Source organism: Zingiber officinale, chromosome 1B (genome assembly GCF_018446385.1).
Source record: "Zingiber officinale cultivar Zhangliang chromosome 1B, Zo_v1.1, whole genome shotgun sequence".
NCBI classification, from domain to species: domain Eukaryota; kingdom Viridiplantae; phylum Streptophyta; class Magnoliopsida; order Zingiberales; family Zingiberaceae; genus Zingiber; species Zingiber officinale.
In genome coordinates this window covers 40,346,611-40,372,418 of record NC_055986.1, presented here as the reverse complement: position 1 = coordinate 40,372,418, position 25,808 = coordinate 40,346,611, and the positions used below count along the sequence as shown (strand labels likewise).

The 25,808-nt window shown below is 38.2% G+C and overlaps 3 protein-coding genes and 1 pseudogene across 3 annotated transcripts; 2 read left to right on the top strand and 2 right to left on the bottom strand.

Annotated features, from left to right (window-relative positions):
* The first annotated feature begins 219 nt into the window (after positions 1-219).
* LOC122038007 lies at positions 220-1,339 on the top strand. The gene is made up of 2 exons (XM_042597543.1): positions 220-512; positions 1,195-1,339. Exons 1-2 carry the CDS (start codon positions 274-276, stop codon positions 1,337-1,339), a joined length of 384 nt encoding a protein of 127 aa, XP_042453477.1. The 5' UTR covers positions 220-273.
* A 477-nt stretch (positions 1,340-1,816) lies between these two features.
* On the top strand, positions 1,817-3,376 carry LOC122037999 (the record flags this gene model as incomplete). Its single annotated transcript, XM_042597532.1, has 5 exons — positions 1,817-1,858; positions 1,949-2,001; positions 2,703-2,751; positions 2,845-2,892; positions 2,969-3,376. Coding segments are annotated over 5 exons (288 nt in total), but the record flags the coding sequence as incomplete, so codon positions are not given.
* Positions 3,377-3,875: 499 nt separating this feature from the next.
* LOC122055430 (RGS domain-containing serine/threonine-protein kinase A-like) lies at positions 3,876-21,145 on the bottom strand. The gene is made up of 13 exons (XM_042616868.1): positions 20,513-21,145; positions 19,397-19,805; positions 18,580-19,231; positions 17,151-17,191; positions 9,530-9,598; positions 8,459-8,559; positions 6,138-6,216; positions 5,471-5,569; positions 5,332-5,400; positions 5,197-5,246; positions 5,019-5,100; positions 4,601-4,695; positions 3,876-4,529 (listed from the first exon to the last, which is right to left on the bottom strand). The coding sequence occupies exons 1-13, from the start codon at positions 20,908-20,910 to the stop codon at positions 4,370-4,372; spliced, it is 2,304 nt and encodes a 767-aa protein (XP_042472802.1). The 5' UTR covers positions 20,911-21,145; the 3' UTR covers positions 3,876-4,369.
* Positions 21,146-21,391: 246 nt separating this feature from the next.
* On the bottom strand, positions 21,392-24,148 carry LOC122055438 (annotated as a pseudogene).
* Between the last annotated feature and the right edge of the window lie 1,660 nt (positions 24,149-25,808).

Sequence of the window (25,808 nt, the reverse complement as noted above, 5' to 3'; positions counted from 1 at the left end):
TCAATTATAAACTAGCCAAGTTCAAACTTTCAAAAGTTCGGCTTAGCTCGGCTAGATTATACCCCTACCAAAAGTAATATAAATAAAATTAAAATTAAAATCTCATTCCCATGAACACCACTTAGTATTTTAAAAAAATAAAAATAAAATTAAAATCCCCATTCCCAGGAACACCACTTAGTATTTTAAAAAAATAAAAATAAAATTAAAATTAAAGATAAACCACGCCGAAGGAGTGGAAGCCGACGCAGCGTCGTCTCCGTGGAGGGAGCCATGGCTGAGCTCGCTGCTCCAATGGCTTCCGCAGCTCGTGGCTACCTAGGGCTAAGCCCCGGTCTGGCGCACCATAGGAAAGGAGACGCCTTGGACGCCCTCTCTTCCTTCTGTGTCGGCAGACTCAGGCCTCGCCCGAATCCCCTCTCCCTCAGAATCCCTCCTTCGCGTCCTTTGAGGAGGAAGCCATTCCCCAAGTGCAGACCTTTCTTGCCTACCATGGAATGGCAGGACTGCGGGTATTTGGCCCTTCCCCCCTTCTCCGCGTTGTCTCTTATTGGTTGCTATAGCCTGCTAATTAGAAGTAGGCGTCGAGAATGGAGGTCGTCTTTATACCGAGCTTAATGGTGGACTATCTACGGCCTAGGGTTACACTGTGTTTCTCTTGAAACCCTACGATTTAGCTTGAACCACTTGATGTTTCCCTCCCTTCGTACTCTTTTCACTGATGTTTGTTTCTCGTTGAGAAATTTGACATCTTCTTGGTCAGACATGAATTTTGTTTGAACTTGAAGCACGTCTGTAAACAACCACACTTTTCTTGGTTAGCAATAATGACAAAGAATTTACTCAGGTTTTGAGTCACACCTGTATACAATATTCATGAGTTTCTACAATTAACAGGACTTCACAAGCCTCCATATACTTTTCGGTATAATGCACTTTTGCATCACTTCAGATAGTTCCCATGATAACTTTTTAGTCATGGAGAATACGATCTTTAGACGAGTGCCCCCAAAATTTCTCATCTATAACTATCTGAACTTTTATCAGTTTTCAGTTACTTTCAGAATGGCTGTTGGCCTTTTGGAATTTTGATTTCCCGCTTCTGGTTGTTGTTTGATTATTGATGAACTTCAAATTTTTGAGCTCAGACATTGTGTGATTTTGTGAAGTAACTCAATGCTTGTATGGGTGCAGCTCTGAGATTGAAATTGATGTCCCATGTTCAGTAGCTTATGACTGTTATTCTGACTGCGAGGCAATTCCAAAATGGATGCCCTTTATTTCTTCTGTGAAGGTGCTTGTTAATATCTTTTGCAGCACCACATCTCAATGGATTTAACTCATATTTATTTGGTCTAAGTTGCTTTGTCTATTGAGCAATGGGTTTTGTGTAGAACTTGATTCTTGCAATTTGCATCTTTGACAAAGTAGCTTTATCATGTCGGATCAATGATTCTTATCTCATTATAGATTAAGGTTATTATGAACTTTGAGATTTCGTATTGAAGTAAGATTGAAAGTTAAAGCATTTAGAAGATATTTGTTGAAAATATATTTAAATGCTTTTTTTTGTTTTCTTAGTATTGTTGCTTATATAGTTATATATAAGAAATCTACTTTAAGGAGAATGAAGCATCAGTTGCTCTGCCCCTGCTGATCTAGCATCTTTCCTTTTGACACTGTTTAATTTTTGTTCCAATACAATTAGTATTTTATTACCATTATCTTGTATCGTAGTATAACTTTAGTCACAACTTTGTAACCGAATCACTTTATAAGCAATAAGTTGTATCTTGATTTGGACACAAATGTCTAATCTACTGATGTTGAATTTTCTTGGCTCGCTCGAAATTTGCATGTAAGCATCCAATCAACTTCATCATCTGAAACAACAAATGATAGTCTGTATTGGTTCAAAAATTCAATACATTCATTTCTTATGTTGCAGCCTATTCCTAATCAGAAGATACACTGGCGATCTTTAGAAGGTCTTCCGAATAGGTAGGGCAATCATTCAGTTATATGATATGACATGGAGTACGTACTAATATTGCACTGTCTATCCAAATGTCAGAATTTCCTAATACTTAATGCAGTCATATGGTTTAACAATCTAGTTGGCTCTTCTTAGTATTCTGTACAATAGCAAGAAACTACTAGCAATATGAACATGCATTGTTGTTCAATTGCAGCATAACAGTCATGTAGTTGAACCTCAAATGGTTGGGCATTCACATGAGACCCTATGAAGCCACAAATCTACAACACTGTTTCATTTGATTAATTTTTCAAAATAATTTTGCCTTTTTCTGTATCTCAGTTTTATCTTGTGCCACATCGTCACATCCTTTCCAATTGTAATGGTCTTTGTGTACTCCATTGTGATGTGAGCATCATGTGATGAAACATTGTATTGCAAGAACTCCTCTTGTACGAGTAAATTTTGCTCATGATTCTATTCTAGACGTAGCAGAAGAATCACACAACTATTTTTCTTATCTGCTCTATGGCCACTTCTGATCAATTTTAGCTATACATAACTATGATTCATGAGCATTATCTTCAATATTGAAGATTAAAGGGAAACTTTTGTTCATTTTGGTCTCTTGTTTAGTGACTGTTTCACCTAGGAAGCTAGGTTGAGTAATCACTCCAACATTTTACTTATTAAAATGTTGATCTCCCACTTCTCAATCTTGCAGAGGTGCAGTCAGATTTTTCCCCAAAGGTCCATCCACCTGCAAACTACAAGTATACCCTATTTATTTATTATTAATATTTTTATTGTTTTCTTCTCTTTTCCTCCTACTATTTAGTTGTCACTTTGCTTCATTTCTAATTCAGTTGACAGTCTCATATGAGATTCCTGAAATTATGATTCCAGTTGCAGCGGTATGTATTGCAAACCTGGATAGCTGTAATGTGCTGTTAATCTCTCCCTGACAATCAAAACCTATTGAATCTCCAGGTGATTCAGCCATTCATGGAAGGATTGCTTGAACAAGGCTTACAAAGATTCGCCATAGTTGTCAAAGAGTATCAGAGAAAGATCTCACAGCGCTAACCTGCCGGCCATCTTTATGATGCTAGCAAGCCAGGATAGAGAAGAGGCTCAAATATTCACACCCGGTTAGTCAGCATTCCTTCAATATACACCTGGCCAATGCTTCTGTGATCCTGATCAAAGATCAAACCAAGAGATTTTGATGGTGAATATGACTTGACTTGCCGCATCCATTCAGAATTTAAGCTTTAATTTTTGTTTTTACAAAAAATGTGATTGCTTGGTAATTTTCTGGTCCTTAGACATATGCATGTATACATGTAAGAATCACTGCTTGATCAGTATTTTCAATTACCTTTTACTAAGAGTATATATATATATTTTTAAATGACAGTTTTTGCAGGAAATACAATGAACAAATTGACTAATAAACAGAAGTTTCCTTTATTACAAAAATATAGAGATATCTTAGAACTATTATACCTGAACGAATGAAAAAGGGAGATGGGAGAGAAAATGGCCCCTTTTTTATTCTCCCTAAATGTTGTAGGAAAATTAGAAAGGGTGGTTGAAGTGTAAACACAGTAAGCATGCAAAAGTTTTCAACTTATGAACAACCCTAACTTTATCCAAGCAATCATTGCACGTCTCTCAAGCGAATAGCAAAAGTAAAGACACTCTAATCTCTTGAAGCAGTTTAAACCAGTAGGAACAAAAGATACAATAATAGAGTAGTCAACATTTAAGTAAACTAAAAATCCTCCATGCCCAAAAAGAAAGAAAAATATTTTGCGTTCAACCTTCTACAAACCAACTTTCTTTCTTTCCTTCGAATCATTTTTCATGAAATGAGATGAGCATGTCTAAAAAATTAAGTAATAAAATTTCCATTTAAGCAAAAAGAAGATCAGATTGACATAAAATGGGTTGATCCACTGTTCATATCAGTAAACACAAACTTCATTCAAGTGAAAACCAAAAGATACCGAGTGCAAGGATTAACAACTGCAAAGAGATGCATTCGCAATTATGTACAACGAAACCAGTGAACCCTTTTTCCGGTAAAAAGAACACAGCAGTTGGACGACTCGATGGAGCTTTGATTTCACATCACATGCCCTAAGAACTCACATTTTCCCCCTGATCTTGTCACGGCCTCAGTCCCCATTGATGCAGATCTTCTTTCGTTTACGAGAACCTCAGACAGAAATCAGAAGCATTTCTGCAACGAGAGCAATTTGTAGCTAGCTACATTCTTTGATTGTATGAAGCTGTCACTAATTGCAAGGGCAAACAAACTGTGCTCCTAAGGGACAACTTGGATACTGGAATGAGGTTGGACAAAAAGTGCTTGATGGTCATCGATCAATCAGGCTCATTTCTCTCTTGAGAGCCTACTCTTGCGGCGAGTGGTGCATTTTCGCCAGCTGAAGCACGTTGCAAGTGAGACTGCATCGCATGTTGTTTTTGCATGTCTTTGAACCTTTCTACAAGTTCTTGGAAGGTTGGTCGTGATTTCGGTTCACTGTGCCGAGGAAAAAGGTCAACAAAAGAAGGGAAAAAAAAGGGTTAATAGTTATCAGATGAAGAAATAACCTATGCCAACAACTTTTGATGATGGAAAGCCATTGTGGGTCCAAATCTCCTGGTAAATCCAACCTCTGATTCATAAATCCTACAGCTGCAATAACCTGGATAAAATGAACATTTTTAGAATTGTGGAAACAGGAACCCAATCCAAGTAAATTTAATAAGCGAGCAGAAACAGTGGCAGCGAAAACCAATCAAGTTCATTCTTCTTGCTTAATATCAGCCAGAAATGTAAGTTTAGATGATAGCAACTGTTGTGACTTATCAGGTAGACTCACAATTGGCAAACCAATATACTTGAAAATTTTCATCCTGCCAACTAAGATTTCTTTGCATGTTGTTCATAAATAACTTTTTATTACTTGTGTCGAGCATCACCAAATGGAAGACGTTATTTTACATTCTTCAATGAAGTGGTAATTACCTGCACTGAATTGAGATTCTCCCAAGGGATTTTCTCAGTGACAAGTTCCCATAGTATCACCCCGAAGCTATAAACATCTGACCTATTACCGCACAAACCACAGGAAGGTGACACTTTTTATCCATTCATGCAACAATAAAATGCAAATTATGTCCTAAACTGTCATAAGCTAACATACTTTTCGTCTGAAGGTTCATTTCGAAGAACTTCTGGAGCCATCCATTGTGGCTGAAACGAGGAAGGCAAACATCTGAATCAGATTTCAGAAGCCATCAAAAACCAAATAGGTCATCAAAGGAGCATCTAAAATTACCGTTCCTTTCCCAGTTTTGGTTGTCAAATAAGTTTCATGCTTTAAACGTGAAAGACCAAAATCACCAACCTGTTTGATCAAAGCTCACAAAGGTTAATGTCTCTATATATTTTTTTTCATATGCATATTTACTTCCCACCTTCACAGTCCAATTCTTGTCAACCAACAAATTTGATGACTTCAAATCGCGATGGATGATAGGAGGGTTGGAATGGTGAAGATAATTCATTCCCCTTGCCTACCAAAAGATAAAAAAATAAGAAAATTATTTTTTAAAAAAAAGACTGATCTACATCAGAGATCAGAGGCACTTACAACATAAAAAAAAAATCTACAAAAATAGAAACAAAAAACATGTGATGGTATTTTTGAGTTATAAATTCAATTAATCTCTTTAACCCCTACAGCATCTTTCAAAGTGAAGTGGAATTTCCGTAATTAACTGTCTGTCTACTTCAGTATCCACCTGGAAGTCCAGAAATTCTTACAATTCAGTATCCTAGTTTTCTTTTCTCTTGTAGTATCTGAGATACCCAATTCAAATGTTGCCTTAAAAAGATCCTTTGCTAATTTTGATCTCACTCTAAACCATATGGATTCTTATGAACCATTGGTTACTGGATCAGGCATAATGCTTGTATAGTACATTTCTCTCCTAAATTCATTTTGTGGACAATCAACATCCTGTGTACAGTAAAAAAGCACCACGGTGCTGCATATTATACAATTTCATGAAATATTTAGACAGATTAAAAAAAGGAACATGAACTAAATATGCACATTTTAGTTGGAGGAACTATTCTTACAATATCTAGAGCCATGTGATTGCGTCGTCTCCAGTCCATCCTTGCATTGCTTCTTTGCAGCAGACGAAATAAACTCCCACTGCATTTCAGGTAGGACAAAAATGGATAAATAGTTATAAGTTCATCTGTTATGCCAATAGCTTTCTCCAATCTAAAGAAAACAGATGTCTCAAAAGAAAATGGAAATGGATTATACATTTATACATAACAAATTTAAAATAGGAAAACTGCAAGGATGGCTCTTTATAATTTGAACCTCCAACATTTTTTTAAAAAAGTGGTTCATGCAGATTCATATGCAGCCACGTGTGTTCAAAGGTAAACTGCATTGTACAGTGTTCAAAGTCATTAGATTGCTTATACAATCCCCTCAGTGATTCACTGTCTGTATTTACCCTCCATAATAAACTCCAGCACCCAAATCAAACTAATTATATCATTTTTGGACAAATTTTATAGCCATAGGCACCTATACTCGACTAAAATTGGAAAACTGCAAGGATGGCTCTTTATAATTTGAACTTCCAGCATTTTTTTAAAAAAGTGGTTCATGCAGATTCATATGCAGCCACGTGTGTTCAAAGGTAAACTGCATTGTACACATGATATTCCCTGTTCAAAGTCATTAGATTGCTTATACAATCCCCTCAGTGATTCACTTTCTGTATTTACCCTCCATAATAAACTCCAGCACCCAAATCAAACTAATTATATCATTTTTGGACAAATTTTATAGCCATAGGCACCTATACTCAACTTTATAGCAATTAAATTCATCATGCAGCAGATATAAATTATATTTTTAAGTGTTACTGTTAATTCTCAAAATTACCAATATTGATTCAACAGTATGTTCCGTGAATGTAGAAAAGGAAAATCTAAAGATAAAGACATATAAGATCCTGATAGACAACACTGAATAGTTGGGGATTGGGACATACAAAGTATTTTATTGACCATGTCTTATGCATACTTTCATATGTACAATTTTGCCCTCAGGGCATAGCGCAGACGGTGGACGCATGGTATCTCTGGCGTAATGGCCAGAGGTCGATTCTCAGGAACTGACGACCTGGGGTTTACCCCGCCATGTGCCTATGGCCTATGTACCTGCATGAACCTCCCTCCATATCCGTGGGGCCGGCACTAGGGGGGCCGCTAAGGTAGCGGATCTACCTTTCATATGTACAATTTTAAAATAGCAATGAAATTTTGCTTATTGTTCGAAAAGCAATTTAACCAGTTATTAAATAGCCTAGAGGTAGGGATGAGCAAATCGGATCCAACCAGGACGATGATCTAATCAGACCTGAAAGTCTATGATTCACCACATAGAGGTGAATTTTTAATAAAACACTAAGCAGCATAATGTTTTTTCAGAAGACCCTAAACAAATCTATCGCACCACCTCCCACCACTCTTCAACTTTCTCTCCTCACTGTTTCTCTAATCCTTTCTGGCTCTCCCTCCCTCCCTCTTTCTCTCTTCTTTTTCCCTCTACTCATATTCCTCTTCTTTCTTCATATTTAATCTCTCTCTCTCTCTCTCTTCTCTTTCCCAAACCGATGCAAAGTGCAAACTCTCCTCTCCTGTCTGTTTCTCTTTGCCCTCTTAGTTCCTTCTTGTTCTCTCTTCTCCTGTCCCTCATTCTCCATATTGATTTCTTCCTCTGCTCTATCTTCCTTTTCCTCCTACCATCCTCCATGCCTTTTCCTATTCTCTTCCACCTCAATCTCCTTCTCCAGAGTCCACAATAACCAAAACCTCACTCCAAGCTTGTCTCCATGAATTGGTACCTGGTTCAGATTTTAAAATCTTGATCCAAATCCTGAAACTGAGTCATACAATAGCCAAAGCCAAAATCAATTTGGATTCTGCCTATAGCTAGAAATACAAAGTGATATTCAATACCACCTAATGCAATACCAAGGGAACTGCAGCATAATACAGTGAAACTTTAGTTGATATCTATGCAAGCATATAATTATTTCAAATTTCAGGATAAGAAGAAAAAAAGAAGTCACGAATGCCAAAAGACACTTGTCCCATTGCCAGCCCTATGTTGTAGAATTGTTCTGTGCTGACCTGTATCAGTGTTGACACAGACTGGGACCACTAAGGGTCATCCCTAGTCAAGGAACCTGACTTCAATAGTGGTGTTTTAAATCTTGGAGACAGATATGGTGATGTCGAGTGATTCTAGTCCTAGAAGATAGGCTGATTCTTGATAAGCAGTGCCTTCTTAACAACTAGCTTATGTTGAGAGAAATAAAAATCTATGAAAATTATGCCAATACTGATGTAGAAATATAAGAACCAACCGAGGAAGAAATTCTGTCACAATGCAAAGACGTTGAGAACAGGTTACTGCACCCATGAAAAGTAGTATATTTGGATGCCGCAGCCTCTTCATCAGTGACACCTTGCAAGGAAAACCAATGTTAAGGTTATAAGAATGTGTAATATTCAGTAACAAATTTAGTAAAATCTTTGACAAACTACATGGATGGTGAAATCACAGATGATTAAATAAAATGTTAGCCAAGTAAATTTTATTTGAATAATGACAAATGATTGCCATTTTAATATCTTCAGGCAACTTCAACAGCAGAGCTAGTCAATCTTCTCATTAGTATCAGACCTTTTTGTTCAATTTTACACTTATGGAATGAAAATGCAGGATGAAAAATGAAAGGAAAAGAAAATGTAATTGCATATGCCAAGAGCGGGCAAATCAGCAAATTTTGACCCAATGTCTCTCCCAACTACGGCAATGGATGATGCATAAGACCTTCACTCCACTTGGTTTATCTCTCCTCGTCAAAAAACAATCAATTTTAAATAATCTCACAAAGAAACATCAAAAGCATATTGCAGTATATGCAACTGATGAGCAAGCAGACAAATGTTGACCCATAGCATCTTCATTTTACCTCAATGGATTGCACATGGTAAATTCACAGGGATAAAGAGTGTTTGTTAATGGCTCACTGTTTATCAACTCTTAGGCTTTGACAGTTGGCCACCAATAAAGAACACGGCTATCTATTTTCAGTATAACTGCCAAGACATGCTGGTGCAGTTCATTTTAACACAAACTATGTAACTTTATAAAGAACTAAACATAACAAAGCTGGCTACTCATGACATACAAGAATCTGGTTTAGAAAAAACTCAACAGACAAGAGAATAGTAAGGAAAACAATTAAAATCATTATTTATATCATTCCACATATCAATTTTGATAAACATTCCGTAGATACTAAGAGCAAACAATAAACCGCCATTTTAACTTAACAGGAATATAGCTTGCTTCCCAGTATTCCACATAAGAGCAAGTACCAGAATATTGTTTTACAAGATACATGCAAAGAGCTAATATTGATCATTACCTCTTGCCTAAAGGAAAGTATCACATCATCCGTGTATTCCTGCTTTGAAAACACTTTAACTGCCACATCCTGGAACCAACAAAACAATATTTAACTCGTCATCTAGTAAAAGAGAAGATGAAAGCTCTATAGTAGGGGGGACAGTACAACAATTATCGTATCCCCGCCTGAATGAGAAATTCTCTCATAAACTTTTTAAATCTAAACTACTAGCCAAAATGCTTCAATTAAGTTGACAATAGTACTCATAGTAGTCTTATCCCTTGATTAGCCAAACACTTGCATGGTGAGACTAAAATAAGGTGTGACATTTGTTGGTGCAACCTTAGGTCAAGGTTGACCTGGTTGACCCGACTCGAGATGACTTGACTCGAGTTGTATTTTGATGTTTGACTTGGGAAGATTGTTGGTGCAACTTTAGGTCAAGGTTGACCTAGTTGAATTGTATGTTGATGTTTGACAGTATTCTTAATGTGGGACAAGAATAGATGTTTGGGAGATTGATGGTGCAACCGTAGGTCAATGTTGACCTGGTTGACCTAATTCACGGGAAAAGTCCAAGTATGGAGACTTGGCACTGGAAAAGTCCAAGCAGGGAGCTTGGCACGCGAAAAGTCCAAGTATGGAGACTTGGCACTGGAAAGTCCAAGTATGGAAACTTGGCACGGAAAAGTCCAAGCAGGGAGCTTGGCACGAGGGAAAGTCCTAACTGGGATGTTAGGCAGTTGGAAAGTCCTGGTGAGTGAAGCCAGGCAATGGGAAAGTCCTAACTGGGATGTTAGGCAGTTGGAAAGTCCTGGTGAGTGAAGCCAGGCAGTGGAAAGTCCTAACTGGGATGTTAGGCAGTGTGGAAAGTCCTGGTGAAGCCAAGGAGAAAGTCCTAACGGGATGTTAGGCGATGGAAATCTGGTGAGTGAAGCCGTGAAAGTCCCTGGTGAGTGAAGCCGTGCAGGGAAAATCGATGGATCGGGATGATCGGACATCCGGTGTTGAGGAAAGTCCAAGTAGGTCAAAGGGATTGACCGGACACTTGGCGGAGAATTCTAGCAGGTCGAGGGAGTGACCAGATGCTAGGAATGAAGAACTAACAGGTCGAGGTTGACCGAATGTTGGTTTGGAAGGCTTGGGACTTGGTTTGGGCAAAACCAAGTCATTAGGTATCTGATCGGATGCGGTGACCGATCAACCGATCGATGTGCTATCGATCGGTATCGATCTGACCGATCAAGGTGATCGGCGCCGCGAAAGACGCTGATCGGTGCGTGGACCGATCAGAGCTTCGACGGTCGTGGCGACCGATCGAGACGATGTCGCGGAAGCACAACCAGAGTTGGGATCGATGCGTGGACCGATCCGGGTCGATCGGTCCACGCATCGATCGTAGTACGCATGAAGGTTTCAGATCGATCGATCGGTCCGGGACCGATCAGAGCTGATCGGTCCACGCATCGATCGGGGTTCTAGCTGCGACGCAACGGCTAGTTTCTTCTTTCTTCTTCGCGGTATAGGGTCGAGGGCTGCTGCTGCACAAGATCTCCTTCCTCTTCTCTTCATCGAGCCGTGTGCTCTTGCTTTCTGAGCTCTCATCGTCTTGAAGCTCTGCGTGAGTTTCCGCCGGTGTTCTAGCCGGATCCGAGAAGCCGCCGCTCATCAAGGTTCCATCGACAACAAGAGGCAAGTGTTTTACAATTTCTGTTGTTCTTGTTTGTTGTCTCTATTGTTGTACTCCTTTGTTTGCTGTTGCAAAAGACTGTGGCGAGGTTTCTCCACCCATAAGGAGTATTTATTAGCCGAGTTTCCGGGGATTCATCCACCGACGGATTGACAGGGCTCGTCCACCTTACGGACACGCCGAGGAGTAGGAGCCCTAATCTCCGAACCTCGTTACATCCTTGTGTTAAGGTTTGGTTTTCTTCTCTTTCGTTTCTTTGTTGTATTTTCCGCTGCGCTAACCCTAGTTTGTAGAAAGAAACGCGAGCGATTTGGGGTCGGCTATTCACACCCCCCCTCTCTAGCCGTACGAAGGATCCTAACAAGTGGTATCAGAGCGAGGTCGCTCTTCATCGGATTCACACCCGTGGGAGCACAAGCTAGAGATGGATCAATTCGGAGAAAACATCACCATTCCACCCTTCTACAACGACAACTTCGCATATTGGAAGGTAAGGATGATGTATTTTCTTAGAACTAATATGTGGAACTGGTTTTGTGTACAAGAAGGGTTTACTCCTCCAATGGATAAAGAAGGAGAGCCTCTAGAGAAGAACAAGTGGACGAAAGAACAAGTCCACCAATCCACGATCAACAATGAGGTAACTAAAACAATTGAATTTTCATTACCTACTAATATTTTGTGTAAGATAGGTAAATACAACAATGCCAAGGAGTTGTGGGATAACTTGGCCAAGTACCATGAGGAGAGCTCCACCTCAAGCCGTGAAGAGGAGCCTAGTGAGCCAAGTAGCTCACATCATGGAGGGAGCGAATTGGGAGTTGAGGGCTACTCAACATCCAAGGAAGAAGAGGAGGAGAGCTCTTGTTCAAGATCGGAGCAAGAAGAGGCATCTACCTCCGGAAGGGATGAAGAAGAAAGCTCATCTACATCCACAACCCTAGGTAACTCAAACACTGTGATTTCAAGCAAATTACACATAATGTGTTTTGAGTGCAGGAAGTTTGGGCACTACAAGAGTAAGTGTCCAAAGAGGGTTAGAAAGACTCCACCGGCACCAAAGGTCAAGGAAGCCGGAGTCCCGACATGCAAGAGCAAGAAGCACGTGATGTGCTTCCAATGCAAGCAACGGGGACACTATAGGAGTCAATGTCCAAGGGGGAGGCAACCTCACAAGGACAAAAGGCCAAACACATGTAAAGGGGGAGCTAAGGCAAACCCTAAGGTAACATTTAAAGCTCATTCTTGCAATTCTAGTAGGATGCATGCTAGTAGTCTTATTGCCATTGTCAATAATGATAAGCATGTTAACACTAGAAATCGATACATGTGCTTAGGAGCCAAGCATGCTAGCCTAGATAAGAACAATTCTAGAAATGCTAACTCTAGAATTAACTCATCTAAGGCTAAGGAAAATCTAGATAGAAATCCCAAATCATCTAGACACATGCCTAGGAATACCTCAAAGAAAAATGATAAATCAAAACTTGAGGTATTAGAGAAAGAAAATCAAGTCTTGAGGTCAAGACTTGACTCTCTAGAAAAGGCTCTTAAGGATTTGACTCTAGGGTCTAGGGGTCAAAAACCCAAGTCCAAGGACAAGAAAGGTTTGGGTCACAAACCTAAGTCCCAATTGGTCAAGCCCACTTATCATAATGTTTCATTCGATTATAGAACAAAACCTAGGGCTAGGAAGACCATTACCAAGGTCACAAGGGGAGTCACCCCTATAGTTGACCTTGATGAGACCCAAATGACCAAGGCTTTAAAGCCTAAGAGGGTCATTAGGAGGGTTGCTAGGGAAGTTATCCCTAGTGAATATTTAGTGAACCCAATGAGCTCTAATAGGTATTGGGTTCCTAGGAGCATCTTCTCTACCCCATAAATGGGTTAGAGAGTGTCAACTCCAATAAGAAGGGTAGTTAACCCAACTTTGAGGAAATTGACACTCAAGGAGCATTTTCAAGGCTTTGTGAACCTTTGAAAATGAAAAGGAATTATCGTTTACTCCTTGAAGAGTAAATTGTGCCATATTTGAAAAATATCGATTTTAATCTTATTTGGCACAATTTAAGAAAACCTAGAGAAATACCATAATTGGGATTTTGGTTTTCTCTTAGGGATATATGGGCAATCTAGGGTTAGATCTTAAGTTAGCAAAGGCTAAGGATACTTAGATAGGGAATTTAGGTATTTTATTTGTGCTAACTTGCCATGATTGGTTGCCATATGCCATGCCATGACATCATATTTATTTTATTATCATTTGAAATGTCATGATAATGCTTAGGTTATCTATATGTCATGTTTATTTAAGTTTTCAAACCTTATGCCATGACATCATGACATTGGCACATGTTTTTACTTATGATATCATTTTATGCCATGTCATCATCTCTTGCATTAATAATCAATGAAATTGATTTAAGGATGAAAAACACATTTTGATATTGAGATCAAATTTGTGTTTAGAAAATGCATGAGACCTTAGTCTAAGATACCTAAACCCATATCTCACATCAACATTGACTTGGATGTGTTTGATACACTTTAGATGTATGTGAGATATTAGGATCATGAGTTAGGATCAAGGTGCATAGTTTTTGTACCTAGATGAGCCTAATTCAAGAAATGGAGGATCATAGGGAAAGCTTGTGTACAAGTCATGTACATTTAGCCCTAAGATTATGGTCCTAAATTAAAAGGTTTAAAATCATTTTGAAATTGATTTGGAAAACCTTGATGAAGCTTTCCTAGTGATAGCATTCATCATTGACCAAAGTGATACAAAGTTGAGCTAAACTTGAACTATTTCAAAGTTTTTGAACTTTGTATCAAGATTGAAAAATGAAAGTTATTTTCATAGAAAACTATTTTTTCTCGATAGTATATGTTATGAGGAGTGTATCCTCAAAGTTTCATAATTTTTGAAATTTTCTGGAATTGTTTATGGGTTTCTGAATTTCGGGTAAAAGAAATTTAGGAATTCTGATAAGGGAGCTTGGATCGGTCACTGGACCGATCCAGGGAGGTGTGGATCGGTCCGGAGACCGATCCAGTAAGAGGCAGTGAGGCAGTCCGATCCCAGTGAATGTGGATCGGTCTAGGGACCGATCCAATGGGATCCTGATCGGTCTGCTGACCGATCAGGTCGTGCCAAATGCTGATTTTCCGACTGTTTGTCTGAAATTTCAGCTGGGAATTGGTGTTTTGGATTTCTAAAGGTTTGGAACTCTCCGAGACATTGTTGGTGCAATGGTCAAGGGGGAGTTGACCTTTAAGGGGAGTTTTACCTATTAGTCAAGGGGGAGTTGACTTTTAGGGGGAGTTTTTACTCTTAAAGACTTGAGTGATATGGGATTATCACTAAGTTGATTGTTGAGTTTAGTATCAAGGGGGAAATTAAGAGTTTCAATGAAAGGTATGGGACTTTCATTAGGAAGAAACTCTTGACCTTGATACTCTCTTTATTCTTTTTGATGTGTGTCAAAAAGGGGGAGAATTATTGGAGAACCCAAGTTAGTTTATCGGGTTAACCTAAGGGGAGAATGTCCAGAGAATGTTCAAGGAAAGAACATTGGACATTGGAAGATGGTTGGAAAACCTAAGTTAGGTTATCAGGTTAACCTAACTTGATTATGAGTTTTGTCAAACATCAAAAAGGGGGAGATTGTTGGTGCAACTTTAGGTCAAGGTTGACCTGGTTGACCCGACTCGAGATGATTTGACTCGAGTTGTATTTTGATGTTTGACTTGGGAAGATTGTTGGTGCAACTTTAGGTCAAGGTTGACCTAGTTGAGTTGTATGTTGATGTTTGACAGTATTCTTAATGTGGGACAAGAATAGATGTTTGGGAGATTGATGGTGCAACCGTAGGTCAATGTTGACCTGGTTGACCTAATTCACGGGAAAAGTCCAAGTATGGAGACTTGGCACTGGAAAAGTCCAAGCAGGGAGCTTGGCACGCGAAAAGTCCAAGTATGGAGACTTGGCACTGGAAAGTCCAAGTATGGAAACTTGGCACGGAAAAGTCCAAGCAGGGAGCTTGGCACGAGGGAAAGTCCTAACTGGGATGTTAGGCAGTTGGAAAGTCCTGGTGAGTGAAGCCAGGCAATGGGAAAGTCCTAACTGGGATGTTAGGCAGTTGGAAGTCCACTGGAGTGAAGGCAGTGGAAGTCCTAACTGGGATGTTAGGCGGTGTGGAAAGTCCCGGTGAGTGAAGCGGGGCAAGGGAAAACTGGGATGTTAGGCGGTATGAAATCTGGTGAGTGAAGCCGGTGAAAGTCCTGAGTGAAGCCAGGCGAGGGAAAATCCAGATGGATCGGGATGATCGGACATCCGGTGTTGAGAAAGTCCAAGTAGGTCGAAGGATTGACCGGACACTTGGCGGGGAATCTTAGCAGTCGAGGGAGTGACCGGATGCTAGGAATGAAGAACTAACAGGTCGAGGTTGACCGAATGTTGGTTTGGAAGGCTTGGGACTTGGTTTGGGCAAAACCAAGTCACTAGGTATCTGATCGATGCGGTGACCGATCGAATCGATCGATGTGCTGATCGGTGTCGATCGATCGATCGGCGTGATCGGCACCGCGAAAGACGCTGATCGGTGCGTGGACCGATCGAGCTTCGATCGGTCGTGGCGACCGATCGGAGACGATGTCGCGGAAGCCTGACCAGAGTTGGGATCGGTGCATGGACCGATCCGGTGTCTTTGATCGGTCCACGCGATCGATCGTAGTACGCGAAGGTTACGTACCGATCGATGCGGGACCGATCAGCGCAGAGCCTGATCGGTCCACAGACCGATCAGGGTTCTAGCCGTTGCGACGCAATGGCTAGTTTCTTTGCTTTCTTCTTCGCAGGTATAAAGGGGTCGAGGGCTGCTGCTGCACAAGATCTCCTTCCTCTTCTCTTCTGCTACTGAGCTGCTGGTGTGCTCTTGAGCTTTGCTGAGCTCTCATCGCTGCTGAAGCTCTGCGTGAGTTTCCTGCTGGTTTTCTAGCTGCTGGATCTGAGAAGCTGCTGCTTCATCAAGGTTCCAGTCGACAACAAGAGGCAAGCAAGTGTTTTACAATTTCTGTTGTTCTTGTTTGTTGTCTCTATTGTTGTACTCCTTTGTTTGCTGTTGCAAAAGACTGTGGCGAGGTTTCTCCACCCATAAGGAGTATTTATTAGCCGAGTTTCCGGGGATTCATCCACCGACGGATTGACAGGGCTCGTCCACCTTACGGACACGCCGAGGAGTAGGAGCCCTAATCTCCGAACCTCGTTACATCCTTGTGTTAAGGTTTGGTTTTCTTCTCTTTCGTTTCTTTGTTGTATTTTCCGCTGCGCTAACCCTAGTTTGTAGAAAGAAACGCGAGCGATTTGGGGTCGGCTATTCATACCCCCCCTCTCTAGCCGTACGAAGGATCCTAACAACATTGTCCCTCACTCAAGGCTTGACATCTTTGTCAAGACTCAAAGTTCTCATCCAATGACATGTACAGGCCGAAGGTGGCTCAACCTTTCTAGATATCCCTTTCCAATTGAATCACCCCCACCAAACATAAGCATGCTGTCATAGTATTTGTCAAAATTGTCTCATTGATGTGATAAGTCTAAGCCACTAGCCCAAGTGAACGTCACAGACTCATTTTGGCCTTATAGCTATACCAAATTAGCACACAACCTTGATGTGGGATTAAACTACAGTGTCCCAGTAATTTATAAAAAAAATGATTATCTGCGCATACAACAACATTTTGGTTCCCTCTAATAATCATGTAATGTAGTTATGAAAATGTCGGCAATACTATGAGTGCAACATTCTTTTGCCTAACTTGAACAGAGTAGAAAATTAAACTTCACTATATCCAAATAGCTAACCCTTCCTAAAATTGGTGAAAAAAATAGCAAGTTGCATATTCATTTTTGGCACAGAGTAAACAAACACAAGAGAATCTTACCGAGCCATACCATAAAGCATGATATACAGTTCCACAAGAACCTGGAGGAGCAGAAAACAAATTATTGTGAGAAACAGAATCTCATCATCAACTATGCTGATGAGAGAATTATCTTACAGATTAGATCATTCAGGCAAAATCCTGAGTTCAACAAAAGGTCATGATGATAAGGCTGGTGCTAAAAGAGTGGTTTGGGACAAAAAAAATAAAATAAAACAATAAAAATCAATGTTCATTTTTTTTAAAATTACTTATTAGGTATGGGCCATGATAAATTGGACAACTGTTCTTTAGCATAGGCATCCTGAAAAGTCAATTTGTAAGTCTACAACTACTGGTGACAGAAATGCAATTCCATGAAAAGTCAAATTTCTTCATTCTCAGTCATCACATGAATAAAAGAGTTTCTTCACATGAAGAAACACAAAATATATACCACCAAATACACTCCATGACAAGAATGCACTTGAGCCAAACTTTTGACAAATTAATCTCAGCATAGTTAGCTAAGGTAGTGTCTGAAAATAACACAACTAGCTACATGATGTCATAGACCAAAAAAATAAATAATAAATAAATAAAAATGAAAGAAAGAAACTAAGACGTGACTGCCAAGTTTTCCTGATCAGATTGTTGTTCTCATTGTCCATTAAAAGTATTGCCTACATGAAGATTTCAAAAAGGAGAGTCACTTAGAATGCTTTTAGAATGACCCAATTAAGAGCAATAGAGTTCGTCGACAGTTGTATAGTTGTCCAACAGAGATGATGATATTACATCTAACATAATAGTAGCAATACAATAGCTGATTGATGTTGTGAATTGTAAAAGCAGAATGCAAGCTTCTGGTTAGGTTTCACTTATTGTCTTGCATTAATTCTTCCATACTATAGAAACAATAACAGGTCAAATACATAAAATTGAATCCGTAAAATAGTAAGAATTAAGGTCTAAAATTTGATAATGATTAAAAAAACTATGATAAACATGCAAAATCCATATATATTGATGATTTAATAATATAATACCATGAAGAGAAAAACCATAGTTTTAAAACTACCAAAAATCCGATTTTGCAATATTATCAAAACATAGGCATGAGAAGTAATTTGATAATCAGAATGCAAGGTTGACAGTAGCGTCTTAACAATCCACTGATTGGCACATCCAACAGAATTGCTAATGAATTTTTACCAATATGACAATCAGAAAATTTCCTGTAACTACCTCTAGAGATGTTAGCAAAACACATGCATGGAATCTTTAAGGCATTGTAAAAACAAGAAAAGTTGTGGGCCAAGGTGATATGATAGCAATACTTACAAGTTGCAATATAAAAAGGAAGAAAATCAGTTTAGGTATTTTCTTATCAACATGTATATTTTGTTATATGATACAGTTTATCATATTAACATGAGAAGAGGACTACCTTGACCTATTTGTTCACCAATTGTAAGATCTTCCCATAAGATCTCATAATCTAAGCAGTCTGTATCTGTATCCACTTTGTGGAGGGCACTGCTGCTGGTGCTCCCACAGCTACTAATGCTACTTGTGCTATTGACATTAAGAGAAGACCAAGATCCTGAAGCTTCATTATTTCCTGTCCGATAGTTTTCAGTCATTTGACTTTCTAATTTCATACAAGACTCAGAAGCTTTAGAGTGATTGTATGCATTTTCTTGATTGCTATGCAACCATGGCCAGACAAAGCGGGTCTTTGAATTAGTAGCATCCTGCTCATTTCCCTTCCATGGCCATAATATACTCTTATTGGCAAATAATGCCTCTGTCTTGCTTATAATCTTGTAGATGCCAGCTTTTCCTTCATCTTCATCATTATTCACCTTGGATGCTTTGCCAGGAGACTTTTCCTCTATGACAGCGGAAGTCTCTCCAAAGTCACATGGTAGTACCTCTCCTCTTGGAGTGCTAGCACCACTCGAAACACCATCTTCCTTATGGTCTGTTGACATTGTGTCACGATCAGAACACTGGCTATCCTTGGTTGCAATTTCACGTTCCATATTATTTTCGCCTTGCTTCATTCGAGAACGAACTTTATTTGTTACTTTAGAAGCCTGTCGTGGTATTCTAAAAATCAAGAAAGAATAAACTAGGAAATAAATTAATAACAGATGCCAAACTAAGTTATTCGAAGAACACTCCCAAGTTCTTCAGCAACCTACAAGTCCATAGCATTCTTTAGGTTGATCATTTATGGAGATCAGCAAGAGCTAACTTACCAGATTGGTAATTTTGGATGCAATTGCAACTTGGAGGGGTTGTTGAGGGTCCAAACCACCATTATGAATATCACTTTTTCTTGCAGTGCCACTGATAGAAGCTTTTGAATTGCTAAAGGTTGAAGGATATGTTGAATCCTGAAAAGATCGAGAATCACTTGAAACACAAATAACACCGACCAAGCTACCATCATCATCGTAAAAGGGGGTGTTTGTGGAAATAGTTAGAAATTGTTCTCCGAGTTTGTTCTTCACAGGGAACTTTCCTTTCCAGCTCTGCCCCATGTTTACACGCTGAACTATGTTCCTAGCAATGTTGAAATCATGAGCATCAACAAGTAGCTCAATAGCATTCTGACCAAGTGCTTCAGATGCAGTGTAGCCATAAAGTTCTTCTGCTGACCGGTTCCTACAAAATCAGACAATATTATCCGTGATACTCTTCATCAGCAAACTGGAAAAGGCTCCAAACTAAAACTGAGAAACCAAAAGCACTGCACTGTGTTGTATTGCTATAAATACAAGAATCAGGCAGAAGAATACTTTGGAATCAGATAAACTGTAAGACACTGGAAAACAAAGTTAAATGCTACCAGGAGCTCAATCACAAGGAAGCTTTGATAAAAAGAAACAAGGAACAATGGAATATGAATAAAGAAGATGGACTTGAATTAGCATTTCAGCATTTGAACCTTGTATTCGTGAGTTAACATCATAAGAAGAACAGATGTGGCACTGCATAATCAAGATAGTATATTCTTATCACCTTGTAGTCTTCGAACTTCTAGTTGAATAAACCTTATACACATAAGTAGCAAAGCATGTTAGTACAGTGTTCCTCTTTTGCATAGTCCAATTGTCAAAATCGATAAAATATATACATATATATACAATGAGTAAAGGCAATGCATTACACACAGTCGATATAGCTATTATTCATCATGCAACTCCCTAAAATCTTAGGGATTCAGAAGCACTTAACCTCAGAAAATGATACAAGCGATGTCAGTTCAATATGAACACTCATGAGTGATGATTCAAGAAGAAACCAAAAAATAACGTTATTGGTAAGAGAAAAACGGAGCCAAGAAAGAGTAAAGGCAAAGGTCAACCGACCAATAGATTATCCGGCCCTGAAGATCGAAAATATGAACAGACTGCCCCATCGACTGCAAAATGTTTAGGTACTGCCTCTCCGACAGCCTGACCCCAGCCGGGCCGCCACCGGTGGAGCAGCTCGGCCCCCGACTCTCCCGCTGCAGCCTCGAGGAGTTCCCAAAGGAACTGGATCCCCTCGCCCAGCCCGCCGCGGAACCCTCGATGCCGATTCCGCTATTCCTCCTCCGCGGCGGCGGCACCGTCCGCTGCGGCGAGACCGAGTGGGACCGGCCGCGGTCCGATCGGCGCACGCCGCCTTCCGCGAGCGCCAACTTGGACATCTCCTGCTTCAGATGGGCGTGGCCGGCCTCCAGCTCCTGGATCTTCTTTAGCAGCTCCTCCGCGGGGATCTCCATTCCCCAAGGCAGCTCCTGGCGGTAGCGGCGGAAGTAAAGCGAGGGTCTTGACGAAATCTACGGGTGGCGAAGAGTGGGTTTCCGCTGAAAGACGTCTCCTTTCGGATCAAAGATGCCTCCTTTTCCAATCTTGTGATCTCAATTTCTCTCTCCGTGCGCTTGATGGCTGGCGCTGTTGCCTTGTGTGGGTTCTTTTCATTTCCTTTCCCTTTTTTGCCTTTTCTTTCCTTTCCTTTCTTTAATAAAAATTCTTCCCCATATCTTGTGACCTCCGTTGCAGACGACTTTGCCGTGCCCTCTTAAGCCACCAATTTTTCCTCGATAAATTTAAAAAGAAAAACAATTAAAAAATGAAAGAAAATTGCTATGGTCGGCATTTTTCTCTTCATTTCAAATTATCAACACATAAACTTATCTATTTAATTTACTTTTTAACTACTAAACATATATAAAACTATTATTTTAAAAATTTAAGACTCTTTGTTATTGCAAAGAAAATTCAAAACAAAACCAAAAAAAAAAAAAAAAAAACTGGAGATGGAATTCAGCTGGATCCATTAAGTAATTGATGTAACAGTTTAATAAACTAAAGAGATGATTTGTTCCTCTCCATGGTCAGCATTTCTAAGTTGACAAGTAAGAAGGAAACTTTGCGATAATACCTTCAATAGTTTTGGAATTGCTCTATATATATTCATTTATACAACCAGTTCAGTGTTACATCCTTCTTGTTCTATGTTCTTATGTTTGACCCCCAAAAAAATAGCAATCAATAAAAGGCTAATCCAACAGGGAAAACCATGTACTTCCAAATACATTGGGGAAACGAAACAAAGAGTTGTCAAACCCAACTGAGCTATATGCATCAGAGAACCAAACCTACTTGATGTACTGTGAGAGCCATTTGAAACCCATCTTCCGCACAATGCTCCACATGAAGACCTCAAGAGGGCGAATGTTGGAGTCACTAAGATTAACCTTTCCCTTGCCGGTTGTGAAGTTGTTCAGACCGAGATGGAAGAGCAGCTCTTCCTCTGATGCTGCATAGGGGATGTCAATTTTGTTTCCTAGAATGACAAATGGGACGTTTGCCAAACAATCATCGGATAGAAGTGCATCTAATTCTTTCTTGACTCTGCAAACCTCTCTTTGTCATATGCATCCACTAGGTACACCACTGAATCCACCTGGTAGAAAAAAAATTCACAATAGTATACGATATCAATACAAGAGATAGCAATCTTAGATAATCAAGTGAACAACTTTTTCACAACTTCCATCAGAAAAACATTATTCATTGATGCAAGTATTTCATAGCATTCCAAGAAAAAGACTGAAAGAGGGCTGTGAAAGCAATGATAATAAACGCACGATGAAAGTTCGAATAGACTTAGATGTGCATGCGGTCACAATGGCATTATCTTGTCCGATCAATTCATCATGCTTGATTGGAAGGAAATCAGGAGGGAGGGTGGAAGTTAGGAAGAAGTGTCATTTCTGTGCTATGTTTCCTTCCTATTCTTTAGATCTAAATTTGGTGGTACAAAAGAGAAAATTGTGATGGATTAAGCCTGACAGATCAGCATCAACTAACCAGCCAAACGGTTCAGGACTTCCTCATGTGAGTTCATTCCAACTAAACAAAAAGAGAACTTATTCAGATAATTTGTAGTAGAAAAGAATTTGGATACAAAAATGTCAGATAAATGTAACGAAAACTAACAGTCACCGGTAGTATCCAAAGAAGATATGTATATATAGTTATTTATACAAACACTTATAAAATATTAGAAAGTTCAACCAAGTTTGGGTAACAGAAAAATGCCATGTGATAAACAGTGAATAGTCATTTTTCCCAAGTCCAATGCAAATTTCAGATGTTTGCCAATATCAAACTATAAGAACAATAGAGTAACACTTGCGTATTCTGTTTGTCACTGGGTAGATTCATTCCAATTGTTTACACTAGACAAAAAACAATTTATGCTTCTTAGTTTAAAAAATGTTCAATTATAAGACATAGTGACAGAAATAAAAGTATCTCCTAAGAACATTAACCAAGCTCCACCATTAATTAAATTTCTTTTATCAAAAATTATATCACCTCTGGCAACTTTGACTCTAACACAACTTTGGCTTCAGTTAATTCAGACTTCTAAATTGAGAAACACATTGGGTTAAAGCATTGTTTAAAGATACATGAAGGATAGATGAAGCTGCATTTGCCCTCAAATCCAACAGTCCATGAGTTGAGTGAGCAATTCAAGAGAATGATCATACAGGAATTATTGATATGCATCAAATTAATCTTATTATTGGAGGCAGAAAACAATTGAAGGAATGCAAACGTGTTGAAATTATTTGTTGACTGGAGGGATAAAAAGAATGATCAAAACAGTCACAATCAAATATGTGGACCATGCTCAAAATAAAGTCACCATTAAACTATAAACAGAAGATAATGCTCTTGGAAAACAAACTTTGGGCAATTCTTCAGACAAGTACGGTTTGATGCAGATAGGAACCACACCCCATGCATGTGAGAAACAGTTGCAAGGAAAATGAAACATAGATTTATTAAAAAGAAAAAAGAAAAATTTCTGAAAAGTAACCTTAGCATAGTAATCCTTCCAGACACGACGAGCAATCTGATGGCCTCCCAAATCAAAAGCCTTGAACTTGATCTTTCCAATGCTCAGACCTCCGACGTTGGGTGCTGCGTCGGTTGATGCTGAGTCAGTCTCTGCATTCAGGGAGACATAAAAAAATAAAACAAAACAACTTCCAACAAAATACGGAAACACCAAGCAGATCAATGTAAGAAGACTAGAACAGGAATTAACCAGAAACTTAAGGGGGAGAGAAGGTACGAATGTTGATCTAAGATCAACCTCGTCCTTAAGCATATGAAGCAGCGTGGTCTTTCCGGCATTGTCGAGTCCCAGGAACAAGATCCTAGCCTCCTCCTGCCATAGGCCAGGACCCCGTAGAACCAATCCACCAGGAACATCGCGGCCAGTGGAATTCGAGGAATCAGCGAGTAGATTTGTAGAATGGACCCCGCGATCTCGCCAGACTCCTGCCAAAGGACGAGTCCGGCGATAGTAATCGCCTGATCTGATTCTGAGTCTGATAAAAAATGCGAACGAGATCAAAAAGCCTCGACTGGGAGCGGGCAAAAGAGGCGACGAGAACAGAGAAACGCGATCGAATCGGGGACGACGGAGGGAGAGGCAGAGCGCACGTTCTTGTACGGCTTATACGGAATTCGTATTTTTTTCTTCCGCATAATTTGAGGATTTATTTTTAAATCATTTTATAAATTCTGACCGTTACTAGTTCATGGTTCGCTTAGGGCATCTCCAATACAAACTTTTTAAAAAATTTATAAAAATAAAAAAGCTTAACAAAAAAATTCTAATGAGTGGAGAGATAAAGTTTGAGGTTTTTATTTTAAGAGCAGGTTTGAAATATCAAATCTGTTTTTTTCTCTTGGGGATGGAGCTATCAATCATTGAGAAATAATAGTGCATGTTGACTTCTTTTTAAATAATTAAAAAATATTTTTTAAAAAATAGCAATCACTATAATTAAATTAAAATTTATAAATTATATATTAAATAAAGATGAGAAATTATAAATTAAATATTAAATAAAGATGAGAAATTATAAATTAAATTAAAAATTATAAGTTCATTAATTTATTAATTAAAAATTACAAATAAATTAAATTAAAGATGAGAATTAAATAAATTATTAAGTAAAAATTATATAGAGATATTAAATGAAAAAAAGTAATTAATAAAGATGTGTGATTTTTAATGTAGGACCCACAAAAAAATTGCATGGAGATTTTTTGATTGTGGAGAGAATAGTAGGTTTTTTCCCAATTGATGTGGCGTTGATGTGGCATATTGGAAATTGTAAAAAAGCTAAGAGCATCTCCAATGCAGTTTTTTTAACAGGTTTGTAAAGTTGAAAAAACTCAACAAAAAAGCTCTAATCAGTGGAGACATAAGCTTTGAGGTTTTTATTTTAAGAGCAGGTTTGATATTTCAAACCTGCTTTTTTCTCTTGAAGATGGAGCCATTAATTATTGAAAAATTAATATTGCATGTTTGATTTTTTTTAAAATCATTAAATATTTTATTTAATAGTAAAATTATACATTTTTCTTTTGAAAATAAATATATTTGGTAAGTTAAAAAAATACAAATGACTATAATTAAATTAAAATTCATAAGTTAATTAAATATTAAATAAAAATTACAAATTAAATTAAATTAAAAATCATAAGTTTATTAATTTATTAATTAAAAATTACAAATAAATTAATTTAAAGATGAGAATTAAATAAAATATTAAGTAAAAATTATATAGAGATATTAAATGAAAAAATAAAAATAAAGATGTATGATTTGTAATGTAGGACCCACAAATTAAGTAACTTACGCTGATGACGAGAATCTCCGATGCAAATTTTGTGAAAGATTTGTAAAAATGAAAAATCTAATTAAAAAGAGATTTTATGATTGTGTAAGTGAAGTTTGGGATTTTTAATTTAAAAATATATTTGAGTTTTTAAATCTATTTTTTTCTCTTGAAAGTGATTATTTCTAAATAATTAAAAATAAATTATTTGGTGTAATATTTAATTATAATATTTTATTTCATAAATAGTTAATAAGAATTAAAATGATTTTTTTTCTTTTAAAAATAACTATATTTGATATAAGTTAAAAATATAGAAATGATTATAATTAAACTAAAATCATAAATTTATTAATTAAAAATTATAAATAAATAAAATCAAAATCATAAATTAATTAAAATATTAAATGAAAAATATATAGATATATTAAATAAAAAATTAATAAATAACAATATATGATTTATAA